The sequence below is a fragment of the Penicillium brevicompactum genome, assembly GCF_028827555.1.
Source record: "Penicillium brevicompactum strain IBT 35665 chromosome Unknown utg000006l_segment0_segment0, whole genome shotgun sequence".
Classification (NCBI taxonomy): domain Eukaryota; kingdom Fungi; phylum Ascomycota; class Eurotiomycetes; order Eurotiales; family Aspergillaceae; genus Penicillium; species Penicillium brevicompactum.
In genome coordinates, this window is record NW_026623209.1 from 5,625,776 (window position 1) to 5,648,116 (window position 22,341).

General features: G+C 51.2%; 8 protein-coding genes across 8 annotated transcripts; 2 read left to right on the plus strand and 6 right to left on the minus strand.

Annotated features, from left to right (window-relative positions):
• Positions 1–63: 63 nt before the first annotated feature.
• On the minus strand, positions 64–2,073 carry N7506_010352 (uncharacterized protein; the record flags this gene model as incomplete). The annotated part of the gene is made up of 3 exons (XM_056959645.1): positions 64–385; positions 439–1,927; positions 2,028–2,073. The coding sequence occupies 3 exons, from the start codon at positions 2,071–2,073 to the stop codon at positions 64–66; spliced, it is 1,857 nt and encodes a 618-aa protein (XP_056809035.1).
• A 2,898-nt stretch (positions 2,074–4,971) lies between these two features.
• On the minus strand, positions 4,972–6,105 carry N7506_010353 (putative short chain dehydrogenase; the record flags this gene model as incomplete). Its single annotated transcript, XM_056959646.1, has 3 exons — positions 4,972–5,283; positions 5,497–5,832; positions 5,893–6,105. The coding sequence occupies 3 exons, from the start codon at positions 6,103–6,105 to the stop codon at positions 4,972–4,974; spliced, it is 861 nt and encodes a 286-aa protein (XP_056809036.1).
• Positions 6,106–8,341: 2,236 nt separating this feature from the next.
• N7506_010354 (uncharacterized protein) lies at positions 8,342–11,041 on the minus strand (the record flags this gene model as incomplete). Its single annotated transcript, XM_056959647.1, has 4 exons — positions 8,342–8,677; positions 8,748–10,434; positions 10,483–10,716; positions 10,788–11,041. The coding sequence occupies 4 exons, from the start codon at positions 11,039–11,041 to the stop codon at positions 8,342–8,344; spliced, it is 2,511 nt and encodes an 836-aa protein (XP_056809037.1).
• A 1,700-nt stretch (positions 11,042–12,741) lies between these two features.
• Positions 12,742–13,429, minus strand: N7506_010355 (uncharacterized protein; the record flags this gene model as incomplete). Its single annotated transcript, XM_056959648.1, has 2 exons — positions 12,742–13,121; positions 13,186–13,429. 2 exons carry the CDS (start codon positions 13,427–13,429, stop codon positions 12,742–12,744), a joined length of 624 nt encoding a protein of 207 aa, XP_056809038.1.
• A 525-nt stretch (positions 13,430–13,954) lies between these two features.
• Positions 13,955–14,981, minus strand: N7506_010356 (putative oligosaccharyltransferase subunit ribophorin II; the record flags this gene model as incomplete). Its single annotated transcript, XM_056959649.1, has 4 exons — positions 13,955–14,194; positions 14,248–14,532; positions 14,583–14,781; positions 14,836–14,981. The coding sequence occupies 4 exons, from the start codon at positions 14,979–14,981 to the stop codon at positions 13,955–13,957; spliced, it is 870 nt and encodes a 289-aa protein (XP_056809039.1).
• A 526-nt stretch (positions 14,982–15,507) lies between these two features.
• On the plus strand, positions 15,508–17,313 carry N7506_010357 (putative GPI-anchored cell surface glycoprotein; the record flags this gene model as incomplete). The annotated part of the gene is made up of 1 exon (XM_056959650.1): positions 15,508–17,313. One exon carries the CDS (start codon positions 15,508–15,510, stop codon positions 17,311–17,313), a length of 1,806 nt encoding a protein of 601 aa, XP_056809040.1.
• A 1,188-nt stretch (positions 17,314–18,501) lies between these two features.
• N7506_010358 (uncharacterized protein) lies at positions 18,502–18,812 on the plus strand (the record flags this gene model as incomplete). The annotated part of the gene is made up of 2 exons (XM_056959651.1): positions 18,502–18,647; positions 18,695–18,812. 2 exons carry the CDS (start codon positions 18,502–18,504, stop codon positions 18,810–18,812), a joined length of 264 nt encoding a protein of 87 aa, XP_056809041.1.
• A 526-nt stretch (positions 18,813–19,338) lies between these two features.
• N7506_010359 (putative regulatory protein Ral2) lies at positions 19,339–22,016 on the minus strand (the record flags this gene model as incomplete). Its single annotated transcript, XM_056959652.1, has 2 exons — positions 19,339–20,504; positions 20,552–22,016. 2 exons carry the CDS (start codon positions 22,014–22,016, stop codon positions 19,339–19,341), a joined length of 2,631 nt encoding a protein of 876 aa, XP_056809042.1.
• Positions 22,017–22,341: the final 325 nt, after the last annotated feature.

Sequence of the window (22,341 nt, forward strand, 5' to 3'; positions counted from 1 at the left end):
CATAGCGCCGTGAGTGTCTATGTTCAAATTGGAGTGTGAAGATAAAAAGACTTATCTGCCTTCTCACATCAAGGCGAAGAGAGTCACACCCGTAGCAACAGCCGAAGAGAGAACGGTGGGCAGCATGGCAGAACCAGCATTATCGGCCAGGTAGGTCGTGGGGTTGTAGTTTGCGGGGGTGGTGGCATTCAGAGTGCCGTTCCAGCAGTAGCGATCGAAGCAGGTATTGCAGATCTCAGGAAGGGTGGTGTTTGTGCGCTCGAAGGAGCGGCTCAGGATGGCGCAGCCAACACAGGATGTCCAGTTACCATCGAGGGTGCTGTTGGCCATAGTGGCGACCTCGTATCCGTTGAGGATGATGTTGTCACGCTCGGTGTCGTCGGTGCTGAGTTGGAAGGTTGAGACGTTGGAGTGGAAGGAGTAAGGGGCGTTGGGAACGTAAACAACGAGGGAGCGGGCCCACTGATGTTGGAGCTGTCGCAACCAAAGAAGGTTGGGCGGGTGTTCAGACCAAGGTTGACGAAGGTGTTGACATCGGGAACTGCAGGGAAAGCAGTACCGTTTCCAATACCGGTGCTGTTCAAGCTACGCTCGTAGGTTGCGACCAAAGATGTGCCGTTGGGCCAGTAGTAGTCAGTGTCAGCCGAGGAGTCCACGGCGAAGATAACATCGACGTGACGCTCGGGCTGGATAAGAGGGTGCAGAGGCACATTTTGTCCATCCTCACCACCGTCGACGACATCCAGCTCAGTTTGGCGAGCATATGGCGACGAGTCGTTGTTGTAGTGGTAGAAGGGGTTGGGGTCGTATGCCGCAATATCATCATCAGACTTGTCAAGCTTAGTGAGGAGGTCGGTGAATACACTCTTCACAAAACTAGGAAGCGAAGTGGTGTTGATTTGGAGAAGGAACTGGTTGAAGAGGGTGGAGGAGGTTCCAATAATGAATCCAGCACTGTCAAAGCCGCTGATGCAGCTCTCGTTGTCGGGAAGAGAGCCGCCCTCAAAGCGAGATCCCAGGTATTTGAGAGGAACAAAACCATGGATGGTGGGATCGAAGGTACCAAACTCCCAAGGGTTGAATTCGTAGACGGTCGAGTTGCTACCGACGACAAGTTCACCTGGGTTACGTCCATCCGCGACAACCAGTGGCATGGGATAGTTGCCATCTTGGAAATCAGAGGTATCAGCAATAGACGACCAGGTGTAGCTTATGGCACCATTGGAAGCATTGAACATCTGATATGCGAGTGCGCGACCCCAGATATCGGTGAGAGAGGTGTCAAAGCCAGCGTCCTTCTTCGAGTTGACAGCCTCAGCGAGGTCCTTGTAGTAGCTCGCCGAGTCCAAGATCTGGATGCTGCCAGATTTGGGTCCTTCGAGGATCGAGTTTCCGAACTGCCAGACGGCACCATCTTCATGCGTTTGTAACTTGTCGATGGTAGTGAAGTTGTTGATGTAGATGGATCCCAGCAACCAACTGCCTCCACTCAGACCAGCGACATAGGTAGCAGACTGCAGCAAACCACCCAAGTGTCCACTCGTCGACGCGTTGTTGGTTCGACTATCGTAGGCCTTGATAGCACCAGCGCCGTTCATCAACGCACGGTAGCCACCACCCGACACAGCAATACCGATATTAGGGATGTTCGAGATATTGGAGGAGTGGTTGTCCAGGTAAGATGCGACATCGTAGTCGCCGACGGTCACATGCCCAAAGAAGTCCTTCAGGCCGGTGAGAGCCTTCTCACGACGGCCCTTGAGCCATGATGTCTCGTTGGAGGAGAGCTTCGCTGCGCTGCGAACTGTCGGTCGGGTCGCTGGGCAGCTGACCGAGGTTGGCACATATCCGTCGGGCGCGTCGGGGAGTGCGCGTTGCGCGAAGACGATGTTGTCCGGGTTGAAACCACCGGGGGAGGCGATCGCGCCTACGTTCAGTTAGCATGCGTGATTCATGTGCCCCATTGTCACCGAGACTGGAGACTTTCAAAACAAGCCTCCCGAGTTCAGCGAACGCTAATTACTTACCAGGCAACAAGGCCAAAGCGATCGAGCCAATCAGAGTAGACTTCATGGCAATCAAGTGGTAGGGAGGAAAAGCAAACAAACATGAGCCTTTCAAAGTGAAGGGCCTAGGAGACTCTTATGCACCGGGCCCGCCGGAAGCTTAGCCAAGTCATGGAGAAAGGAGTTCTCGGCATGTTCTTAGCACATTCATAGTGCAGATTGGGTCCCGAGGATCGCCAATGAAGGGACAGCGAGTGGGCTTCGAGCTAGTGGGGTGTTAGTGATGTCAAAGTCGGCGCCGGGAGCTCCGACTAACATTTGCGTTGCAATTATGCTAATTATGATCTTTGACTAAAACATTCCAACCAATATTGGAGTACACTAGACTGTTTTTGTTGCGATATTGCATTCCAGGGAGGCGCAGGGCTGAGGTCAGGCTGTGTGTTAGCCCTGCATACATACAACGCAGGTGCTGACAGTCATCAGCTGTACCGAGTAACTACTCCGTAACGTTACTCCGTGCAGGTATACAGCCCTAGAGAGTATCCGCACAAGTTTCTTCGATGAGACTCCACGGCAGAGTTTGAAATGACTGTGTCCAATTATAGACTTTAAAACACAGATGCCTAAATTGACTGGGAAAGAGTCGGTCAGGAGGGGGGCCTAATGAACGTGTGGAATCGGAATTTAAACGGGCATATCGTGTTCGTATAAAAAACCTCGATTGCCCCAAAAGAGCCGGAAGACCCGTAATGAAGGCGCATAAAACAAATTAAAGCAGCCTAGAATTGTGGCGCCTCTTCCGAAGTGGGCCCGATAGTTGGGCTCTCTTTTCCATTTCGCATCCGGTTTTCTGATCTATAGGATCTTGAGGAGTTGGTAAATATTTTTGGTCCAGGGCGCCAACTGTATCCTCTAGTCCTGCGATTACTGTTTAAACCTACTCCGTACTACTCCGTAGTGATTTGGGGGATGGGTTAATATCAAGCGAGAGGCTGTAAGTAGCCTGACGATCCTCGAGCCCACTCATGTCAATCTACTGTTGGTTTGCCGAAAGCTCTGCATCGATAAACATTGGAAGTCATACTCCGTACAATATTGCCAACAATCTTGGACCCTCGAGTATATTTAGTTTTTTGTTGTTGCCTTTGGGGTTGAAGGAGAAGCATAGCCCGAAAATTGAGTAAACAGATGCAAATTGGTATTCGTCGCTAATTCTTGTGAACGAGCCCCATTGTCGCTCCATGAATGCTGTTAGACTAGTCCAGCTAGCCACTATCCTTGTTTTCAATATTTGGATTGCACAAAAGCCGAATCCCGGATACTGTTGACCATTTGCTGCCGTGGGAACTGGTCTTCATTGACCACGCCTCTTGGTTTTCGGCACATACCGCATGCTCGAAATTGTTTGATGCAGGGTAAAATGCTTCGTGGTCCAAAATTGGTGCATTATATTTCGTGAGTGCTCATGGTTCTTTGTATCTCCATATCAGGCAATCGATGTATGGGGTGAGAGATGAGAGATGGTGATTTAAGAAGCTCAGGCGGAAAAGCGGACAAGACGGAGAAAGCGGAGACGGCACGTGCAGCACATGCGGTAGAGGCAGCGGGAGCGTAAGGATCGGAGGGGGCGGGAAGAGCGGCAAAAGCGGCAGAAGCAACGGGTGTGATCAGCCTCGAAACATTCCCCTTTCTGTTTCTCAATGTAAAGGGTGAAGGCATGCTTCCCTTCACGAAGCTCACTCGCTACAGAGTACTTTCTGCTTCAATACTCAAAACAGTTGTATGATCAATACTCCCTTCTATCTCCGCTTCGACTGACATGACGTCTCAATTCTCTCTACAATCAAATCTGCCCCTGAGGGAGCAGAGAGCAAATGAAAAAGAAGAAAAAAAAAGAAATAATACTAGCAGTGAAAAACGAGAATAGAGAAAGGAAGACCTTATACTCAGGCTTCGTAGCTCCTGCGTAACGCTTATGCTTTCGACGGCACTCCAGTATCCAGGAAACAGCCTTCACCTGGGCACCCGGTTTGTTCAATCAAATGCAAAGTAATGAGATTGAAAAGCTGTATGCTATATGAGTGTTGGTCGGAAGAGATCAATATACGGAGTATTGGCACCCGAGAAAGGCCGCCAGGCCAATTCCCCTTACATGCGATGCTAGCCAAGGTTAAGCAGCTGTAACCGAGCCAAGTGATTGGTATCTAAGCCCGTCGGAAACAACACTTGGTCCCTGCTCCCCCACGTTTCCCCAGACTGTCAGCAGTGATCGGTTCCATGGCTGTGAGCAATGAAACAAGAATATCCTTTCGGCGGATCTAGACAGCATGGATGACGAGTACAGTTTGCATCACGGGATGCATGTATTACTCGGTTTACTAAATCTGGCGATGAATGCATGAAGCAAGCATACGATTGACTGATCTTTGATCTTTGAGTTAGAAAAATATATCTGTCGATCGGCTTTGTTGAGGATCAGGTGGTGTTGTTCACTATGTGGTACATCTTGAGTGGATAGCTAATTGAGGGGCTGAGTTTCGGATCTCCCGTGCCGGGGGCAAATTGTTTTCAAGTGATCAAGAAGGCACACCAGGGATGAATGCAAAGTCAAGCGCAGGTGTAGTTGATACAAAATAAAGTATGGGGCCGATCTGTCAACGTTGAGGTGGGTCAGATCTACAAGGCTACATCTACTTGGGACATAAGATCGACACAGGAGGAACAATATTATTATTCGAGCGATAGTCTAACGTCATCATAGTCCACTAACCAATTATTGCCGTCCAAGCCAAGCAAGGATAAAGAATTCCAAACAAACCCACGCTTTGCCAGACGTTCAAAACAACCAGAAAGCAGAACGCCGTGCAATGAGAGACCAGAATAGAGCGGTCACGCGCAGACTGCTCAAAGGCAAAATCCCCAACAAACGAACAAAGATCGAATCATATTAATCGTAATAAATTTACCATGCAGTGTGGCCACCGTCCATGCGGAGGTCGCTACCAGTCATGAAACTGCTGGCATCGCTAAGCAGGAACACCGCGGCGCCACGATACTCCTCCGGACGGGAAAGACGACCAAGCATGTTCTCCTTAGGCCATTGCTCGCGGCGCTCCGGGAACTCCACGAACAGCTTCTCTACCATAGAAGTGACGATATAGCCAGGAGAGATGGTATTGACGCGAATATTGTAAGTTCCCCATTCAGCCGCGAGATTTCGAGCAAGCTGGAGAACGGCAGCTTTGCTAGCGTTGTAAGCGGGACAAATCAGACCCTGCAAAAAATACGTCAGATTGATATTCACGACCAAATCAACGGAGAGGAAGTGCCAGAAAAGCGGGGAACCCTAGCATAAAGCCCAGATACTTATACGAAGTACCAATGACTTATTTGCCGTAGGTGACACGCCACAACACTGTTTGAAAAGGGAATATATTGCCACCGAATCGGGTCAATGGCTATATGAAAAGGAGGATTGAGAACATACCCGATTGGCAACGGTACCACTCATCGAGGCGATCATGGCGATACTACCTCCGTTCCCAAAGCGAATCATTTGCTTAGCCACGGCCTGAGATGTCATGAAGACCCCCGTGACATTAACCTCGAACATAGTGTTGCTGTCCTTTGCCGAGTATTCGAGTGCAGGTGTTTCCTGCTGGATACCTGCTGCGGCAACAAGACCATCCATGCGGCCCTCGTCATTGGCGATGGCTTCGATCACGGTGTTCAGAAGCTCTGTGTCACGTACATCAATGCGGCGGTAGTGTAGCTCGGTGCCGAGTTCCTTTGCCTTTTGTTGGATCTGCTCGAATTCGGGGGCCTGGTTTTATGTTAGGTTTCGACTCGACAAGTTTTCTGAGGTCGTTATCTGGGGACGTACAGGGTCTTCCAAACGGTCAAGTGCGTAGACCTTCGCGCCAGCTTCTAAGAGAGCCTCTGCTTGGGTTAAGCCTAGACCGCGAGCAGCTCCGGAGACAAGAACGACCTTGCCAGCAAGACTAAACTCGGGAATCCTGGACTTCTGGCCCATCAAGACAGGCTGGTCGGATTTGGGGGCAGTAGGGACATCGGTGACCTCAATGGAGACAGACATTGTATAAGTCTGTGTAACTCTCAAAGGGAAATATAGAGCAATATCCAAAGTATCAAATCGGTAAAAACTGGGAGCGCTGGTTGTTCAAAATGTGAATAGAGAAGAATGGGATTCAATTGATGACCCATGGATCGAGGAAATGGAGTCTACTTAAATAGTGATGAATAAATGCCCGGAACTATCAAGCCAAATCCACAAAGTGTGCCAGCACAAGAGTCCCGTGGGCAGAAAGAAACTGGGGAGCCCAAAGGGGAAATCCAGATTTGGGCCAAGGGCGCAGCAGATTGGGCCCAGGCCTCCAGGGAATGTAGGCTGAACGGCTGTGGCCATGTATACCGTGCAAATACACGGTACGTAGGAGAATCTCAAGCAATGAGTAGTAGACATGGAAGATATCAAGATTCTATGCAGAAGAGCCATAGACTACTTCCAAATCTTCATCATTGTCTTGTCATCTTGGTCCCTATCCTGGTCAAAATTTGCCTCTGTATGAATTCCCAGTAACTCAACCGATAAATTGAATCAACAGTTTTTTTTTAAAAAAAAAAAATAATTCCACTGTTTTTGGTCACCAGACTTCACGATCTCGGCTCAGGGCCCGGAATTCTATATCGGGGAACCCGTTTGTTTGGGAACCCGGGGAACCCCAACGCCACACTAATTGGTTTCTGTGTCTTTTTCTCTTGGTGTCTTCATCCACACTCTTCAGGTGACTTTGATTGATTCGGTTTCACTGCCAAGACGACACGTCTTCTAGAAACTACAGTTCTGAGTCAGGTGGTCTTGTGCAGATTTACTTTACCCTTTAGGGTCCGTTCCTGTCTGAAGGGCCAATGCCGAAAATATGAACAACCTGAGTCATTGACGAACATGCCTTGAAACATTCTTTGATCAGATCTCAGACTCCCCAAGGCAAGAAAATTATGTAACTTGGCTCAAGAACCTTCAAGGTCAGCACCTAGTACGGAGTAAATAGCTATCATTATGCGGGGGACACTAAATTTAGCAAAGACACGTCCAGACTCCGACTTTGCTTTTGCCGGGAAGATCAAATTGCTTATCCATCACCCCGGGTTATCAAATGGTCGTCTCGTGACCGTCTAATTCTTCCATTCCAGAGAGCTCCTTACTTAATCGGGCGATTCCGAGCTCTCGTTCTAACTTTCATCATACCGCGTGACACTTGTCAACAGAATTTCGTTGCTCTTTGCTCTTACCCCTGGCCTTAGCATAGGCTTAATATCCCAATGGGATCTTCAATCGCGGGCTTGGCTCGGGCCCGACTCCAGGGAAGGCTTGATTGACCCCCCACGCTCTGTTATCACTGGATGATCCCATCCTCGGATTTGAACACAGGCTATGCCCACAGAAATTTACCTAGCCCTTAGATTCATTGGAAGGTGTGCTCATGCCTTTTCACTTCCAGGGGGTCGGGCCGACCAGAGCCGCACAGTACTCGAATATAAAACACTTTCATTCTCAATCAAATCTACTTGATCGCTTCCAAAGTCGTACGAAAAATAGCTACAACTGCCAGGTATCTCGCCTGCTGACTTGCTGAGTGTCCATGGCTGTACCACATGGCAGTTCTCATTCAATTATCAACCCAACCGGACGAGTCGCACGCGGTCCGTTTTCCTCCCTCCTCCTCCTCCTCCTCCTCCTCCTCCTCCTCTGGTCCCAGGCTCAAGGGCTGTTGCGTTCAACCTCTACATTGATATAGCGAAGGAGTCAACAGGCTTTCAACGCTCCTCCGTGGGCGATCTGATAAATGTTGATACGAAACACAGTTCTATCCGACTAAATGATGAACTCCAGGTAAGCATCACTTAAGATTCAATATTAAATTATTTTCATCAATATCCCTAATGCAGAAAGACATGAGCCCCAACGAAATCCCTGCTATGTACAATGTTCTTCCCATATACTCTCTACAAGTACAGTAGAAATGCAAGACCGGGCCAGATACACGGGAAAAGCGCAAAGCGCAAAGCCCTCAAATATCAAAAAAGAGAGCCGCAATGATGAGAATGACTGTCAAGTCGGAGAAGAGAAGTGTAAGCCTGGAGGGCAGTTCGAAAACGGAAAATGATGAGATATGAAAACTCCGTATAAGCGCCAGTCCGAGATGTTGCAGATATCATGATAAGTGAAGTGAAAATGGGAGAAATAGCCGGAAAAAGTCGAAAACATGGCTATATAAGTGGCCGGTTGATTGCTTTTTTGTTCATAAGATTTAGGCTTCGCGGTAGCCCCAGATGCGTTTTTGTTCGGTGACCCACCACTTGCCGACCTTCTCGGCATCTTCGAGCCAGATGGCGGCTTCCTCGCCGTGCTTGGGGGTCACCTCCTCGACGAGTGATTTCAGTGTCCACGCTTTGATGAGGTGGGCTTCACCGGGGTCTTCACCGATATGGGTGAAGGTATACTCGAACTCTTCTTTCAAGGGCAGGATCATGCGGTAAGGCATACCGGCCGTTGTGATGGAGAGCATGGAACCTCCGGCGTTGATGAGGCCCATGTTCCAGACAAATCGCTTGGGTGGGCCATCGTGCTTGGAACGGGTTTCGATCTGCGAGAGATCACGCTCCGGGGGGAGGTGGTGGAGGTGGGTGGTTACCGTGGTGGGGCTTTTCTTCCACTGAGGAGAGGAAGGGGCGCAGGAGAGACTGGCCCTGGTATTCAGGGAGGATGGCGGAGGCGATTTCAGCGTCTCGCTCATCCAGAGAGTTCGACTCGACGAGGAGATCAAGAATCGTCGGGATGATGGAGAGGGCGGTTGCGTTGGCGGTGATATCGACACGGGGCATTTGCGGGTGGTGGAAAACCAGGGGAACACGGTAGTTACTAATATGGCCATTCTCGTAGGTTCCAGTCATGTCCTTGTTGTCTTCGCCAAAAGCCTGGCCGTGGTCTCCAACAACGACAACAAGAGTCTCGTTGGCAATGCCGGTCTCCTGCAGCATGTTCATGATATCACCGAGCCAGATGTCGACGAAACGGGCCGCGTTCAGGTAGTTATTCATCAGGTCGTGGTTGATGCTTCCCTGGTCACTCATGTACGGTTGCTTCTTGAAGTCATCCGGTGTGCTCCATGGGTGATGCGTTGTGCTAGTAACATGGGAGAGGAACATGCGGGTCTTGTTGTTTGCCGCCTCCTCGAAGAGATCCCGGACATAGGGACGGAGTTCGGTCTCAGCATAACCAAAGTAATTAATCTCCTTGCCCTTGGCTCTGTACTTCGAACGTGAGCCTTCGAGATCACTCTTGACGACTTTGTGCTTGAAGCCCATGTTCTCGTTGAGCACATCTTGGCGATCATAGTCGTCAGTGATGGACTGCATGAAGACAGACTTCCAGGGGTTCTTCACGGCCTCGGAAGTACTTCTGGAGGCTTGGCTTTGGTTCGTATGGGGCTGGGATTTGCCGGAGTTGAACAGATCAAAGATCTGGGGCAAGCATGGTTGGTAGATCTCAAGCTGCGACTCTTCTAACAAGTCGACCGGTAGTGGGTGGACACCGCAGTGGCTGCCCAAAACACTCTTGAAAGTCAGAGAGCTTCCAGTCAAAGCGCCTCGCACATTAAGACCACCCATCCCTTCTTGAGGTGGGTTTTCCCAAGTAGCATTGCTCAAATCAACCCTGTTGCCCTTGCTATCGGTGGCATATTCACCGGTCAGCTGTTGGGCGGTAGGAGTCATTGTGACCAAACGGTCAATTGCTTCATCTACATTCTGCTTCTTGTGAGAGGCCAGAAGAGCATCGAACAGGGGGGTTCCTTGCTGCGTAGGGAAGAGCTCCTTACGACCGCTTTCAAGGGTCAATAGCACAACATGATTGACCTCAACAGAGTGCTCATTGAATGCTTTTTGCAGGGGCTCGTAAATTTCAGAGCCCAAGTTCGACACCTTAAGCGGATCATTCTTCGGGTTGAAGAACCCGCCTTCATCACTACCACAAACAAAAGAGAAGTGGTTATCCTTCTCTGCACGATCGTGCGGGCTGATGTCCCAGCGGCTGAAACCTGCTGGCGGGTTCTCGGGCAGCCATGTCGCTCGTGACCATTGTTCCACGAAAGATGCGTCTGGCTGGAAAAGCGGGCGGGAGGACTTCAACTCGGGGAAAGGCACCACTGGCTCGCGACATCCCTCCACAGTAGCGGTCTTCTTGTTGAACGCATCGAGTAATGTCAAGGGCAAAGCGCCGGATAGATGGTCATATGGAATCGATGGGCGAGTAATTTCCAAAAACACGAGTGAGACAGAGATGGCGACAGCGGGAATGATAATGCGGAGCGATCGGAGATCCATGGAGGCCATGCATGATTTCCTAGGAGCAGAAATTAATGTATAGCGCGCTCTGTAGCTTCCCACGCACAGATCTCGGATTGCCTGCAATCCGAGGCCGGTGAGGTTGTACAGATGCGAATGGGCCAACCAGGCGACGAGGCCGAGGACGGTGGCCGCTGCGGAGACGGTGGAGATGCCACTGAGGAGGATTTTCATGGCGGCTGGATCGCTGAGGAAACTACCCCCAGCTGCCCAGGCGACCTCGGCACCGGTCTGCATGAAGAATCCGAACTGGATGGAGGAGGCACCCCATGTGATCAAGCTGGCTCCAGCTGTTAGCACAAAATCCCCATTGTCTTTGTCTTTGTGTTTTTATTTTGTTGGTCAACATACGAGAGTGCCCCACCCAGCACGGTCGAGAGCCATTGCCATCGACCTTCCGGCGCCTGGAAGCGCAACAGTACGCGCGCGCACAAAATGACGAAGACATCGGGAAGAATTAGGGTCGGCGAGTATAGTACGAAGTAGAGGAAGGGTAACGAGCGAATATGTAGGGCGATATGTAAAGCTTTCGAGGCGAGACCGCTCACGACGAGGGCCGAGAAAAGGAAGGGCGGAAGTGGTGGTAGGAGGGCGAGGATAGACATGATGGCCTCATGTCATGATACAATAAAGAGTGCAAGTGCCCAAAGGATTGAAAAGAAAGAAAAAAGGAATTGAGAAATGAAAGTTATTCTTAGATGTATCGAGTGGGAAATACCGAAACAAATGAGGTAATGGGGTACAATCCCTTGTTCAGGAAATGGACCACGCGATCCATCACTAGTACAAGGCTTCTTTTCTCGTCCCTTTTGGCCCCAGACCCTCCAACTTCGCCTCCAAGGTCTGACTTAATTTACCGGCCTTTCCGGCTATGACGGACTCGGAATCAAATTTTGTGCACGTTGTGGACCCTGCCGCACATTAATGTCTTAAACGATGTATTTTGGTGTCCTTGCCTCCTACTGCGATTCGTCCCTCGGACCTTGCTGAGACAATACTGGGCCCCGATGGTCTAATCCTCATCTGCAACCCTGGAAAAGGGGGTTAATGCATTGCTCGTATAAAGTAAACCTGGGGAAAGGGAATTGTGACGGTGCACCGGAAGCCCATCAATGCCCGATCCCCGTCCCCACAATTCCATTTTTGTGTCTGAGTGTAACCGTGGTTCGTGGCTTTTCGTTGAAAAGGGCCCTGAAGGGACAAGGCGTTCAGATTCAAGATCATCCTGATCGTCGGGGTTCCCGTGCTGTGTGAGAGACAGCCTTGTGGAGACTACACGCTGATCTTTCAAGAGTCGAAAGGTTTCCGACTTGTGTGAAGTACGAAGTACATCTTCACCGATACTGAATGGCAACGTTTAGCTACTCCGTACTCCGTATATGGTCTCGTGATAACCCTTCTGTTCAAGCTCAGAGTGACAGCACAGGGGGTCTGAGGCTGAGGTGGGCTTGGCGGACCCTGCATGCTGCGACCTGTTCTCTTACCTTCTCTTACCGTACAAGTACGGGTGGACAACTTAGACATGTGTGGCCCCCTCATTGCTCATCTTTGACTTAGGCGCCCAATGCCTCTACACGAGTCGGGGTAGACTACAGTATTTAGCCCCCATTTACGGAGTAATACATTTGGAGTATAACTCTTGACATTTACGGGGTATCTGGTTTCATCATTGCTCCATCAACCTTCCGAAAACCCTGGACCCTGGACCCTGGACCCTGATACTTGGCACCCACGGAAACAAACATAGCATCCCAGTACTCCTGTAGGGATTGTATATAAAGTTCAATAAGCTTCTCACCAACATGCAACAATTATCAACTTTCTTTTTCTACTTGTGTCCTGGGGGAGAAAAAGAAAAAATATATATATATATATATCTAAAGTTGATTCGACTGCAACATCCACGAAATAAGGAAGCCTAGTACATGACAGCCCTGAACCTCGGCCGCGTGTTCACTAGGGTCTTTGAACTTTCCAAGGTTCTTTCCTGGAGGTTTCAGAATAAATGCTCACCTGCAGCACTTTTCACATGTTCCTAGAACTCAATATCGATGCAATCCCACTCCGTACCTCTTGTTTAATGCTCTATTCAGTGAATATTACATGGCAGTGAATCCAGCGAGCTAGTACCAATAACCTTGGAATCACAAGTCCATAAAGCGCGAGATTGAGTTTTGAGACACCACACAGATGCCAAAAGTATGCATTATAATGAGCAGGGATTCAAGATGTTTAATATACAGATGCAACACAACGCCAATGATCCCCAGACGCCCCAGAGAAAAGCCCAACATAATCTCATCCGTCAAGTAATGCGCGAAACAATCTCGTCCTTCCCTAGACGATCCAAAATTCCCTTCCTCAGGCCCAAAAAGCGCTCGATCTCACGAGGACGCTGCTTCTGCTTGTCGCGCATGGTCAGCACCTGCTGAATAGTCAAGGCATCCAAGAAGGTTCGGCCAGAATGACCAGCGCGACCAAACTGCTCAGCCTCTTCGTCTGCGGCCTTCGTAAGGCGCTGGCGAGCAGTCACGACTAGCAAGGCCGGGTTAGAGGACTGGGGGAAGATGGACTGCGCCGGGCCCTTGTAGGTACTTGAGTTTGAGAAGGTGGGGGATGGATCGACGGGCCCGATGGAGCGGAGGGAGGCGGCGAAGTCGGGGTCTCGACCGTCCATGTCAATCGCTGGTCTGGTTAGTATTGTGACGAGCAGGTGGTTCTGGTTCTACGACCGGGCGGAAGATCTTACCGTCTGATTTGACGCCTGATGCCTTCTCTTTGGAGTGATATGTTGGGCCTTGTGATGGGGGAGCGGGGGCTCGAGGAGGAGGAGGAGGCGGGCTAGCTTTGGGTTTGGGTGCTGGAGGCGTGGGCGTCTTGGCTTCTTTGGGAGCTGTGCGTGCAGTGCGGGGAGGAGGTGCGGCTTGCTTGGGATATTGGCGGGCAGCTGCACCAGCGGCCGACTTTGCGGGCTTGGAAGCGGCGGAGCCCATTGCGACAGTTCGTGGGTGGGATGTGGTGAGGTTCGAAGCTTTTTGCGGCGGAGGTCGGGGAAAAATCGCGGAGGTCGCCTTGGCGTTCGAGTTGTTCCAGGTGACGTCAAAACAGCCCGTGGGTGTCAATAAACACCTGGGCACCTAATTTGGCTTACAATAACATTTTAAATGGAAATGTTCAATCTGACCAGATATAGTATCATCGATTGTGATATATTCGAGGTAAATCAGCAATTGGATGAGGTGCTGACTGAAGCCTACATGTCAAGTTCTTGCTTGGAGATCTCAGAGCTTCACAATATATGACCAGTAGCTAATCTACGTAGCTACTATATAAATGACGAACGCGAAAGGCAGTCAATACTGATCAATTGGGGGTCAATCCTTTATCTTGTTGAGACGTGCTAGATGCTGCTAGCTAAGATACAATGCAGTGAGAAGGAAGGCTCAACTGCAGCCTGGGAGCACTACGACGACACGCCCGTGATCGCATTCCAGAATGATATACACCTCCTATAATACTTAACGCAGACCGGCGAGGCGTCGACCTTGGACCTCACCCAGCGCACGGCTACCACTGACGAATGCGACAGCGCCGGCAACGGCCACCGCGGGAAGAATTTGGAACAAGTTCCAAGAGGTGTAGTAAAGGAAGAAAATACCCTCGAATGCGACCAAGGATCCGAGGAAAACGGCATGAGGGAGAGGGGCCGACTTGAGTGCGGTGGGGAGGTGGTTGACATTGGCGCCGAGGAAGAGCCACTGAAGAGTGAATTAGCTGGGATCACTTTGAGGCTTGTGGGGGTTTCTCTTACCATGCCAGCGAGAACAGGAATAGCAGCGATAACCAGACCAACAAAGGCCAGTGTGATCACAAGTGGTGGGCTAGACGCGGCGTCCTTGAAGATGTGGTGGATCTCGGCCTTCTTGCCATAGCGCTCTGTTTCAACGGTCGGCACAGCCTCGTCGGGGTTACGGTCGATTGACAGCTTGAACACAGAGCTGTCGTGAGCAGCAGAATCACCAAATCCACCAAGGATAACGCGCGCATCGACCGGGCTCGATAGTGAGAGGAATTGGATCGGGAGGTCCTTCTGGGTCTGGGGTCCTGTTAGTTGCGCCGCCGGGGTTGGATCCAGGGTATACATACCAATTCAACCCTTGATTTTCCATTGTCCTTGACATTGAGTGGGTAGGATATATCCAGACCAGTTTCGCCATCCTTCAACAGGAGGAAAGCCTGGTGTGGCCGCTTCGCAGAGCTTCCTTCTTGAGCTGTCAAGGTGACGCGTAAGGTGTCGGCACCGTTGAGGGAGACGGATTTGGCGAGGGCCTTGGAGGGATTGAGTCTATTTGGATTCGGGATTAGTCTTATGCCATTTCATTCCACCTTGAATACTCACTGGTCCTTGAAGCCTCCATTGATACCAGCACCTTTAGGTTGAACGGCCACGGTGGCATCAGTAAAGCCCCAAGCCGTGGCAGCAGCACCAGGCAAGGCAGCAGCTGCCAGGAGGCAAAATGGAACGGTGGCCTGCCACAGATGCATTGTGAAAATCAAAAGCTGGTATTAATTGGATAACAGTCAAATAGTAGAACTATGAACCAACGTGGTTGCTGGGAGTTGCAGAATGAAGGCGGAAGGGTCAAGCCGATAAGCGCCGATCGTTGATCAACCAAGCCCTAACCCGTGGACTTTATCTTTTCTGTCAACGACCTTCGTTGCTGGTTGCGCCCTGTCCACCGCAAATCAACCGCAACACTGAGAATAATACAAAAAAGCTCAATAGTTACTTTGAGAAGTTTAGCGGATGGGTGTGCATTTGGTCCCGTGAGTACTGCACCGATGTGTCGGGCCCTAATCCCCAAGTTCTCCCCTTCCAGCCCGGCCTTCTGACGTCGGCTTGCCCTACATGTCCCACCACCATATAAAGCTTTACCCATGCCTTAAATGATTGGGAGACCTTATAATGGTCATTAACATGCTTGATTTGCCTGCCTGGATTGTTCATTATTCGTTATAATCACATAAACAGCTTAACTGACATCCGCGGACGATTTAGCTCTAATTCACGATGCCTCCCAAGAAGGGCCCGCGTAAGTCGATGCCTGGGCGCATACATAAAGCGCCCACATTGACACCTTCACGACGATCCCCACGAGTACCTCCGCTGCAGAACAATTCAAATGAAACTTCTCGATCCGCCAAAACGCTGAACATCCCCTCCGCCTCCCCGCAAGACAATCCCATGAACATCCGCTTCTACAGTCCCAAAACAGCCCCTTCAAGTCCTTACACACAATCAAACCCCCCTGAAACACCTTCATCACGGCGAAGGGTGTTTCAATCACGTCCGTCACGCCTGTCGACCGTTTACACCCCCACCGTGGAGACCCCGGCCACCAACCAAGGGACTCGACGCACCAGGCGAACCACCACCCTTACGACTCCAAAGCAACAGGCATCAGAAACATCTGATCTTGAAATTCCAGATAGCGCTGAAAGCGGCGGGTGGACTTTTGATCAATACATCGGAAGCTTCAAAACCGAGCCACCAGCTGACGGGCCATCAAGCCCTACTTCCGCATCCGACATGCGCAACTCATCCCGAGTTCGCAAGCCAACAAGAAGGGCCATTGAGTCTCTTGAAACATCCAGAAGGAACACTCGCCGCCAAACTACTCTCGCTTCTAGTCCGACTGTGGAAACACCCAATCCTGGCGCCAAAGATACGAAGCACAAGGTCACCAAGAAACCGATCAAGAAAACGAGAACTTCCAAGCGCATGGCTAATTCAAATCAGCGGAAGGACGCTACATCGCTTGATCGCGATGTCGACATCAATGTTGCCGCGAAGCTCCTGGTGGACCTCGCCGTTGAAGCCCTAAGTCCCGGGTTCAAACTTCCACCCAATCATCGCGAAATCCTCAAGAAGCTCCGTGAAGATTTCTACAAAAGCCGAAACCAGGCCAATTATGACGCTGAATTGCCTGTGGACACATCATCTAAGTCCGACGATGCCGACGTTGCAGATGAAGACACCTCAGCGGGGCCTGAGATTACGCTCACCTCGCCTGCTCCGCTGACTACTGGCACTACTGAAGTGGGCATTCTGAGTAATCAGAAGATATCTGACATTAAAGTCAACAGTGATGGCTGGGTAGATACTGGGCGAGTTAATAGTCAGGGTGAGGAGATCACGCTCATCCCGGACAACTATCATCCTCACTTCGCAGCCAATTCCTACGGCTATGAGGGACTGCCCTGGCCTCCAGTGCGGGCTCGGTCCACCCAACAGGCCGAAGCCGATTACTCTCACGGATTTCCCCCATTGATGGGGAGCCGCAATGTCCCCGCGGAAGCGCTGAATCCCTTCACCACGGAAAACGTGCAGGAAGAGCAGGCGCGCGCGCTGGCTAATGCCCCTGCTTCAGCCCCGCCGGTCAAGGACAAGAAACCCCGTGCGCGCAAGCGCCGTCAGACCGAACCCGCCCCGGCTGACACCAATGGCGAAGAGGCCGTCTCTGCCACCGCCACAGTCCAAACACCCGCTCCCAACGGCGGGCGCAAGTCACAGCGCCGCCGTCGCCAAACCGTCCCTGCTCCTGCAGCCCCTTCTTCTTCGTCCCCATCTACTCCGCCGACCACCGCGACCCAGGCAAAGTCTGGCCGTGCTGGCACTGTTGCCTCTCCTGCCACTGAGAGCAACAAGCCTAAGGTCCAGCGGCTTCGCTTGACCTTGAAGCCGGTCAAGACTGCATCCCCTGGGCGTGTCTCCGTTTCCGCCGAGTCCCTCGCCTTGAAGTCTTCTCCCTCCCCTGCTCTGTCGAGTGCGCCGTCCCCCGTAAACTCGAACAAGCGCCGCCCGCGCCGGGGCTAAATACCCAAATCAAGTGCGCGAAAAGTGACGATCGAGTGAATGTTGGGCGGAATTGATCGTTCCTAATGGGGGCCGCCCTGACATGTATTAAGCCTGCTCAATTTTTTCTATTTCTTGTGTTGCTTGTATGATTAGCGAATGCATACTAGGGAGTTCAGTATCATCTCCGTCTTTTTCAGAATCACCGACGTCACTTAACTCGCAGAACCCCGTCACTTAACTCGCAGAACCCCGTCACTTAACTCGCAGTAGTCGACGCTTAGTGACGGCCAATCTGCATATCTATACGTTGTTCTACTTTCACCAATAGATGATTTCCAAGAGTAGGTACACAATTTCCTTTTTAAATGCACCCGGGGGCCCTTTAGGCCTTGCCATGAGCTGGTGCGGTCCATGGGCGTGGTATAATTCTCAGAATGCCATCATTAAGTTTGATTTTCTATGCGCTCCTGATGACAGCCATTAACTGGCTGCAGTGACTCATTGGATTTGGAGTAGATGCAGGGCTTGAACGGCGCCGGGGCGCAGCGAGCAATCGAACCCCAGGTCACGCAGGTCTTTTTTTCGGCAATTTCTCCCCCGTATGTATACAAAAAGCTACTTGTAGATGACCTTCCATGGCTTTAAGGTTGCTTCAGGTCCTTTGGAATTACAGCTCTAGGCTCTCATCACAGAGAAACTTTATCAATCTGTTACTCGACATTAGTTTTCAATTTCAAGGTCAAGGCTTCGAGATTTCCAACCAATTTGAGATTTCTGGTCCCATTATACAATCATTTGCTGTTGTATTCGCTCAATGTTTCTGCAATTTCTTAGTGTCTGATGCATTAGGGCCAAACAAACATGTTCTACTTTGATTGTTCCCTCCCATCTATAAACCAAACTTCTATGAAGACTGAGAACAAGCAACCATCTCTCCGCCCGCTAATTTCCTCTGTTGTGTGATGCAGCAGTAGATAGTCTCACTGGCTCTAGATCAATCATTGCAAGTAGTAAAGAGATGTTGTCCTGTATAATTTGGCAAAGTCATTTACTACCAGACAAGTAGTCAAAATCTGGATGCCTTAAGGCACCAACGCCAACTAAATCTTCCCTCACGGAAATCACGCCGTCCAACCTCCAATCGAGCCATGTAAGGACAGCCTTCTATAGCCAACCCGTTTGAACCCAAACTTACAAACATCAAGAATGACATCCTACAAAGATCAACACAGGTTCCGCTCTGTGGACCCAAACAATCGTCCTCCGCGCCCGGTCCGGCAACAGCCTCCGCGCATCCCCAAGGGGGTTGAGGATATCCGACAGACCAAGGAGTACAAGACTGCTGCGCGCAGGTAAGTTCCCTTTCCAATCCCCTTTGCCCAGCTCTAATGGTTTGTAGATGGCTTTCAACCATTGTCGCACTGCCCATTGTTATTGTTTCGTCATATGTTCTCTATGAGCGTCGTAAGTTCTCGGAAACCAACAAGATTCCAACAAAAGGCTTGGGTACTGACTGATTTTGGCTAGTCTATGGCAACAAGAGCCCTAAGCGACTTGTCCAAGCAGTAGAGAAAAAGTAGCATATTTTCCAAGGTTACTTATTTGGTATTGTCTCAAGAGCGAGTTGCATGTACGACTAATTGGGAGTTCCTGTCTCTACAGGGTTCTTTTCTTTTCTCCCACTGTAAATAATACGAAGTTTTTACTCCATCCGACTATGAGTCCATTCTGTCAGAAAAAGAAACCATATATTCATTTTCAAGGTATGAAAGTGCATCAGCTGCAGAGCTCCAACACTGGAGTCTCCGTGTATATCCATGACTATGTGTAAAAGACCCAACAAACAGAGATAAACAAAGAAATGCACCGTAGTTCAGATTTTGAAATTCGCCTCCTAAGATCTCCCCACCTTGCCAGCCTGCTGGGGTGGAAAGCAAGAAAAGAAATGTATGTTCAAATGCTGGACCGGTATATAGAAGGAATCAACCAATAAAAAGAGCAAGACGGCCAAATGACGATAGTAGGACGAAGCCATGTCGAAAATCAACTAGCAACGCCCTGGATTGGAATATAGTTTTCACCGGAGGCAGCCGAAGCAGGTATAGATGTCGACGCGCTGCTAGTACTAGCAGGCTTCGTGCTGCGCTCACGCATACGACGGCCCTCCATAAGACCACGCAGCCCACGCTTCTGTAGACCAATCACACTGCTCAGATCACCAGTCCAGAGTTCGCGCTGCGGCCGACGCAGCTCTGTATCTGTGCCGCGGCGGTGGTGGGAACGAGACTGGGATCGACTTCGGCTTTCGTCACCACTGACCCACTCCGAATCCGACTGGCTGAAGCTAGCACTTGATACAGAAGTTGCCGTGCTGGAATTGCTGATGGAGTCTTCGCGGTTACGGTTGCTGCGCTGGCGCGAGTTGTTGGAAACACTGGTGTCGATGCGGAGAGAGGGAAGGCCGCGCGCGAAGTTGGTCAGGTCGCCCGTGCTGCTGCTGGCAGAAGCAGAGGCTCCGTGCTCGGTGTCTGAGGAATCGGACGCCAGGGGCCCGCGAGAGTTGCTGTTTTCACCGATTACGGGGATGGATCCGTTGCGGCCTGCGTATGCGCCGTTCAAAGCCTCGAGCGTGCCGCCTGGTCCGCCGGTGAATCCGGTTCCGCGACCGCCGCCGGCTGCCATTGCGGCAGCATTGAAAACGGCGGCGGCATTGCGTCCGTCCAGAACTTGGTGGAGTCTTTCGACGGTGGCCTCTAGAAGCCCGTCAATTTGATAGGGGCGGGCTAGCTGAAGGAGCGAACAGAGGATCTGAGGGGTGCACAAGGAGGAACCTGCAGCTGGTAGAGCTGCCGTGTAGAGATATTGCACAAGAACTTGCAGAGTCAAGATCGTGTGGGGTAGGTAAAGCACGCGAGGTCGGGAGGTCGGGGCGAGGGAGTGAGCTGAAGGGGCTTCCAAATTCTCGAGCAGAGACTTTGGTGGAGCGCCTTGGTTGACGAGTGTTGTAGCATCTGAGTAGTTGCTGTTGTTGCCCACAGAAGGCGTGATAGTGATACTGGAGTTGCGACTCGGGTGGATCAGAGCCGGACGAAGGGTTGCCGTGTCTGCGATTCCACCTTCGGACGACTCACGCAGGAGTTGAATAAAGTAAGGACCCCAGCGCCGAGTCAATACACGAGAGTTGACAGAGATGCGCTCTCCCCCATAGCCTGCAGCTCCATATCGGCCATCTCCGGCAATGACTGAGCAAGCTTACCCAGTTCATCTGATGCGGCAGACAGGGGTCTTCCGCCCGATGTCAACTGAGTCAACTTCTTTTGAAGAGATGCAGGTACCGTGGAAGAGCTATATGACTTATACCCGGAGGTTGGGGAAGTGCGACAGGGGTTGTTGTATAGCCCGAAGGCTTCCAGCTCGACCAGGCAGACATGCGAGAAATTGATACGTCGGTGGTTGTAATCATCGACAAGGCTTCGCTTCCGGTGTCCAAGAATTACGAATGAGTTACGACGAGGCCAGAGCACTCCTCGGTTCCAGCTGCCTTGCCCAAAGACCGAGCCTCCGGCATCAATACGACCCCAGGTCAAAGTCTTCAGGTCAAGAGCCCACAGCGCATATTCCTGCTTGGAGGAAGTCAAGTAGGTGCCGCTAACAACAAAGTGGCCATTGATGATCCCACCATTGGGGAAACGCAGTCCCGGAGGAGAAGCTTGGCTTTGCATCGGTCGTTCGACAAGGCGTCCGTCCGGCAGACGCACTTGCAGCTCCAGCTTGACATCTAAGAAATTGTAGTTGGAGTAGATCAACATAGGACATCCTGGAGATTCGGCACTGTCCTGAATTGGCTCATGCAAGTCGCGATCTGGAGCGGAGGACCCAATCTCGGACACATCCATTCCCACCAAGGGAGCCACGACACTGCGATAAGCGCCGCAGCTCCTTCCTAGTGGGCTAGTGTTGGTCCACTTCAGACTTCGCAGGTTGAAGACACTGATTTGTTCAATATAGTGATTGGAACTGTCCTGGCCACCAACAACCACCATCTCTGCACCTCCAAAGCCATCAATATCTACACCAAGAGTGCCTTGGTGGGACGAAGATTCAGGGTTATGGTGAATGGCTGATAAAGGTGCGCTAGCGGAGGTAAAGCAGGCACTTGAAGGGAGTATTGTGGCACAGTGTGCATATCGCCCCTGCGGCGACTCAAAGGCCGCAACACGGGTCCAAGCCCGCGATGGGACATCGAAGATATGAATATCCGACATGACCACGACCTCAGACTGCGCCTGCGACTCAGGATTCTCGGGGTCCTTAGGCGCGCTTGGCGCAGGCGACATACCACCATAGCACACCAATTTGTTATCTCCGAGGGCGCACACACTGTGAAAGTAGCGCGGGGGAGGAACGTCTCCCGCAGGTTCGATTTTCGTCCAATGGCGGCGGATCAGGTCCAACTCGTATAAATCCGACGTCAATTGCGGGCGGCTGCGTGAGAGGATCCGGCCTCCGAATACGTATAGCTTGTCGCCTAGGATTGTCGTCGTCGCACCCACCAGGGGGTGAGGTTCCTTGCCGGTCGTTCGTCGCACGTTGCACACCAGACCCGAGAGGTTGATAGGCCCGGAGGCAGATTGCTGGTTCATGGATGGAGAGACCCCCGGGGCTGAATCCTCTCTGCCGCTATCCATGTAGCCCAGACTTGACTGGCTTCGCGACATCATGGCGGGCGAGATACCGGTCTCCACTCAACTGTCCGATCGTTTAGGCAGCCGTTGACGCCGGCTTGTTTCGTCTACTCGATGTCGCTCGCATGTGATGTCTTAGTCGTCTAATACCGATGTGGTTCGGAGAATATTCCCGGCGCTGATCGCAAGAGTGTCGCGGCGGAATGCTGGGGTTTCGAGGGGGGAAAAGGAGGTTTCCCGCGACAACGAGGTGTCAGGTTTCACAAGGACGACTTTGAGGACAAACCAGACAGGCTGGGCGGTATCGGCATGAGGTGACAGAGTAGCAGAACTGTCATACGTGGATGCCGATCGGCACAAA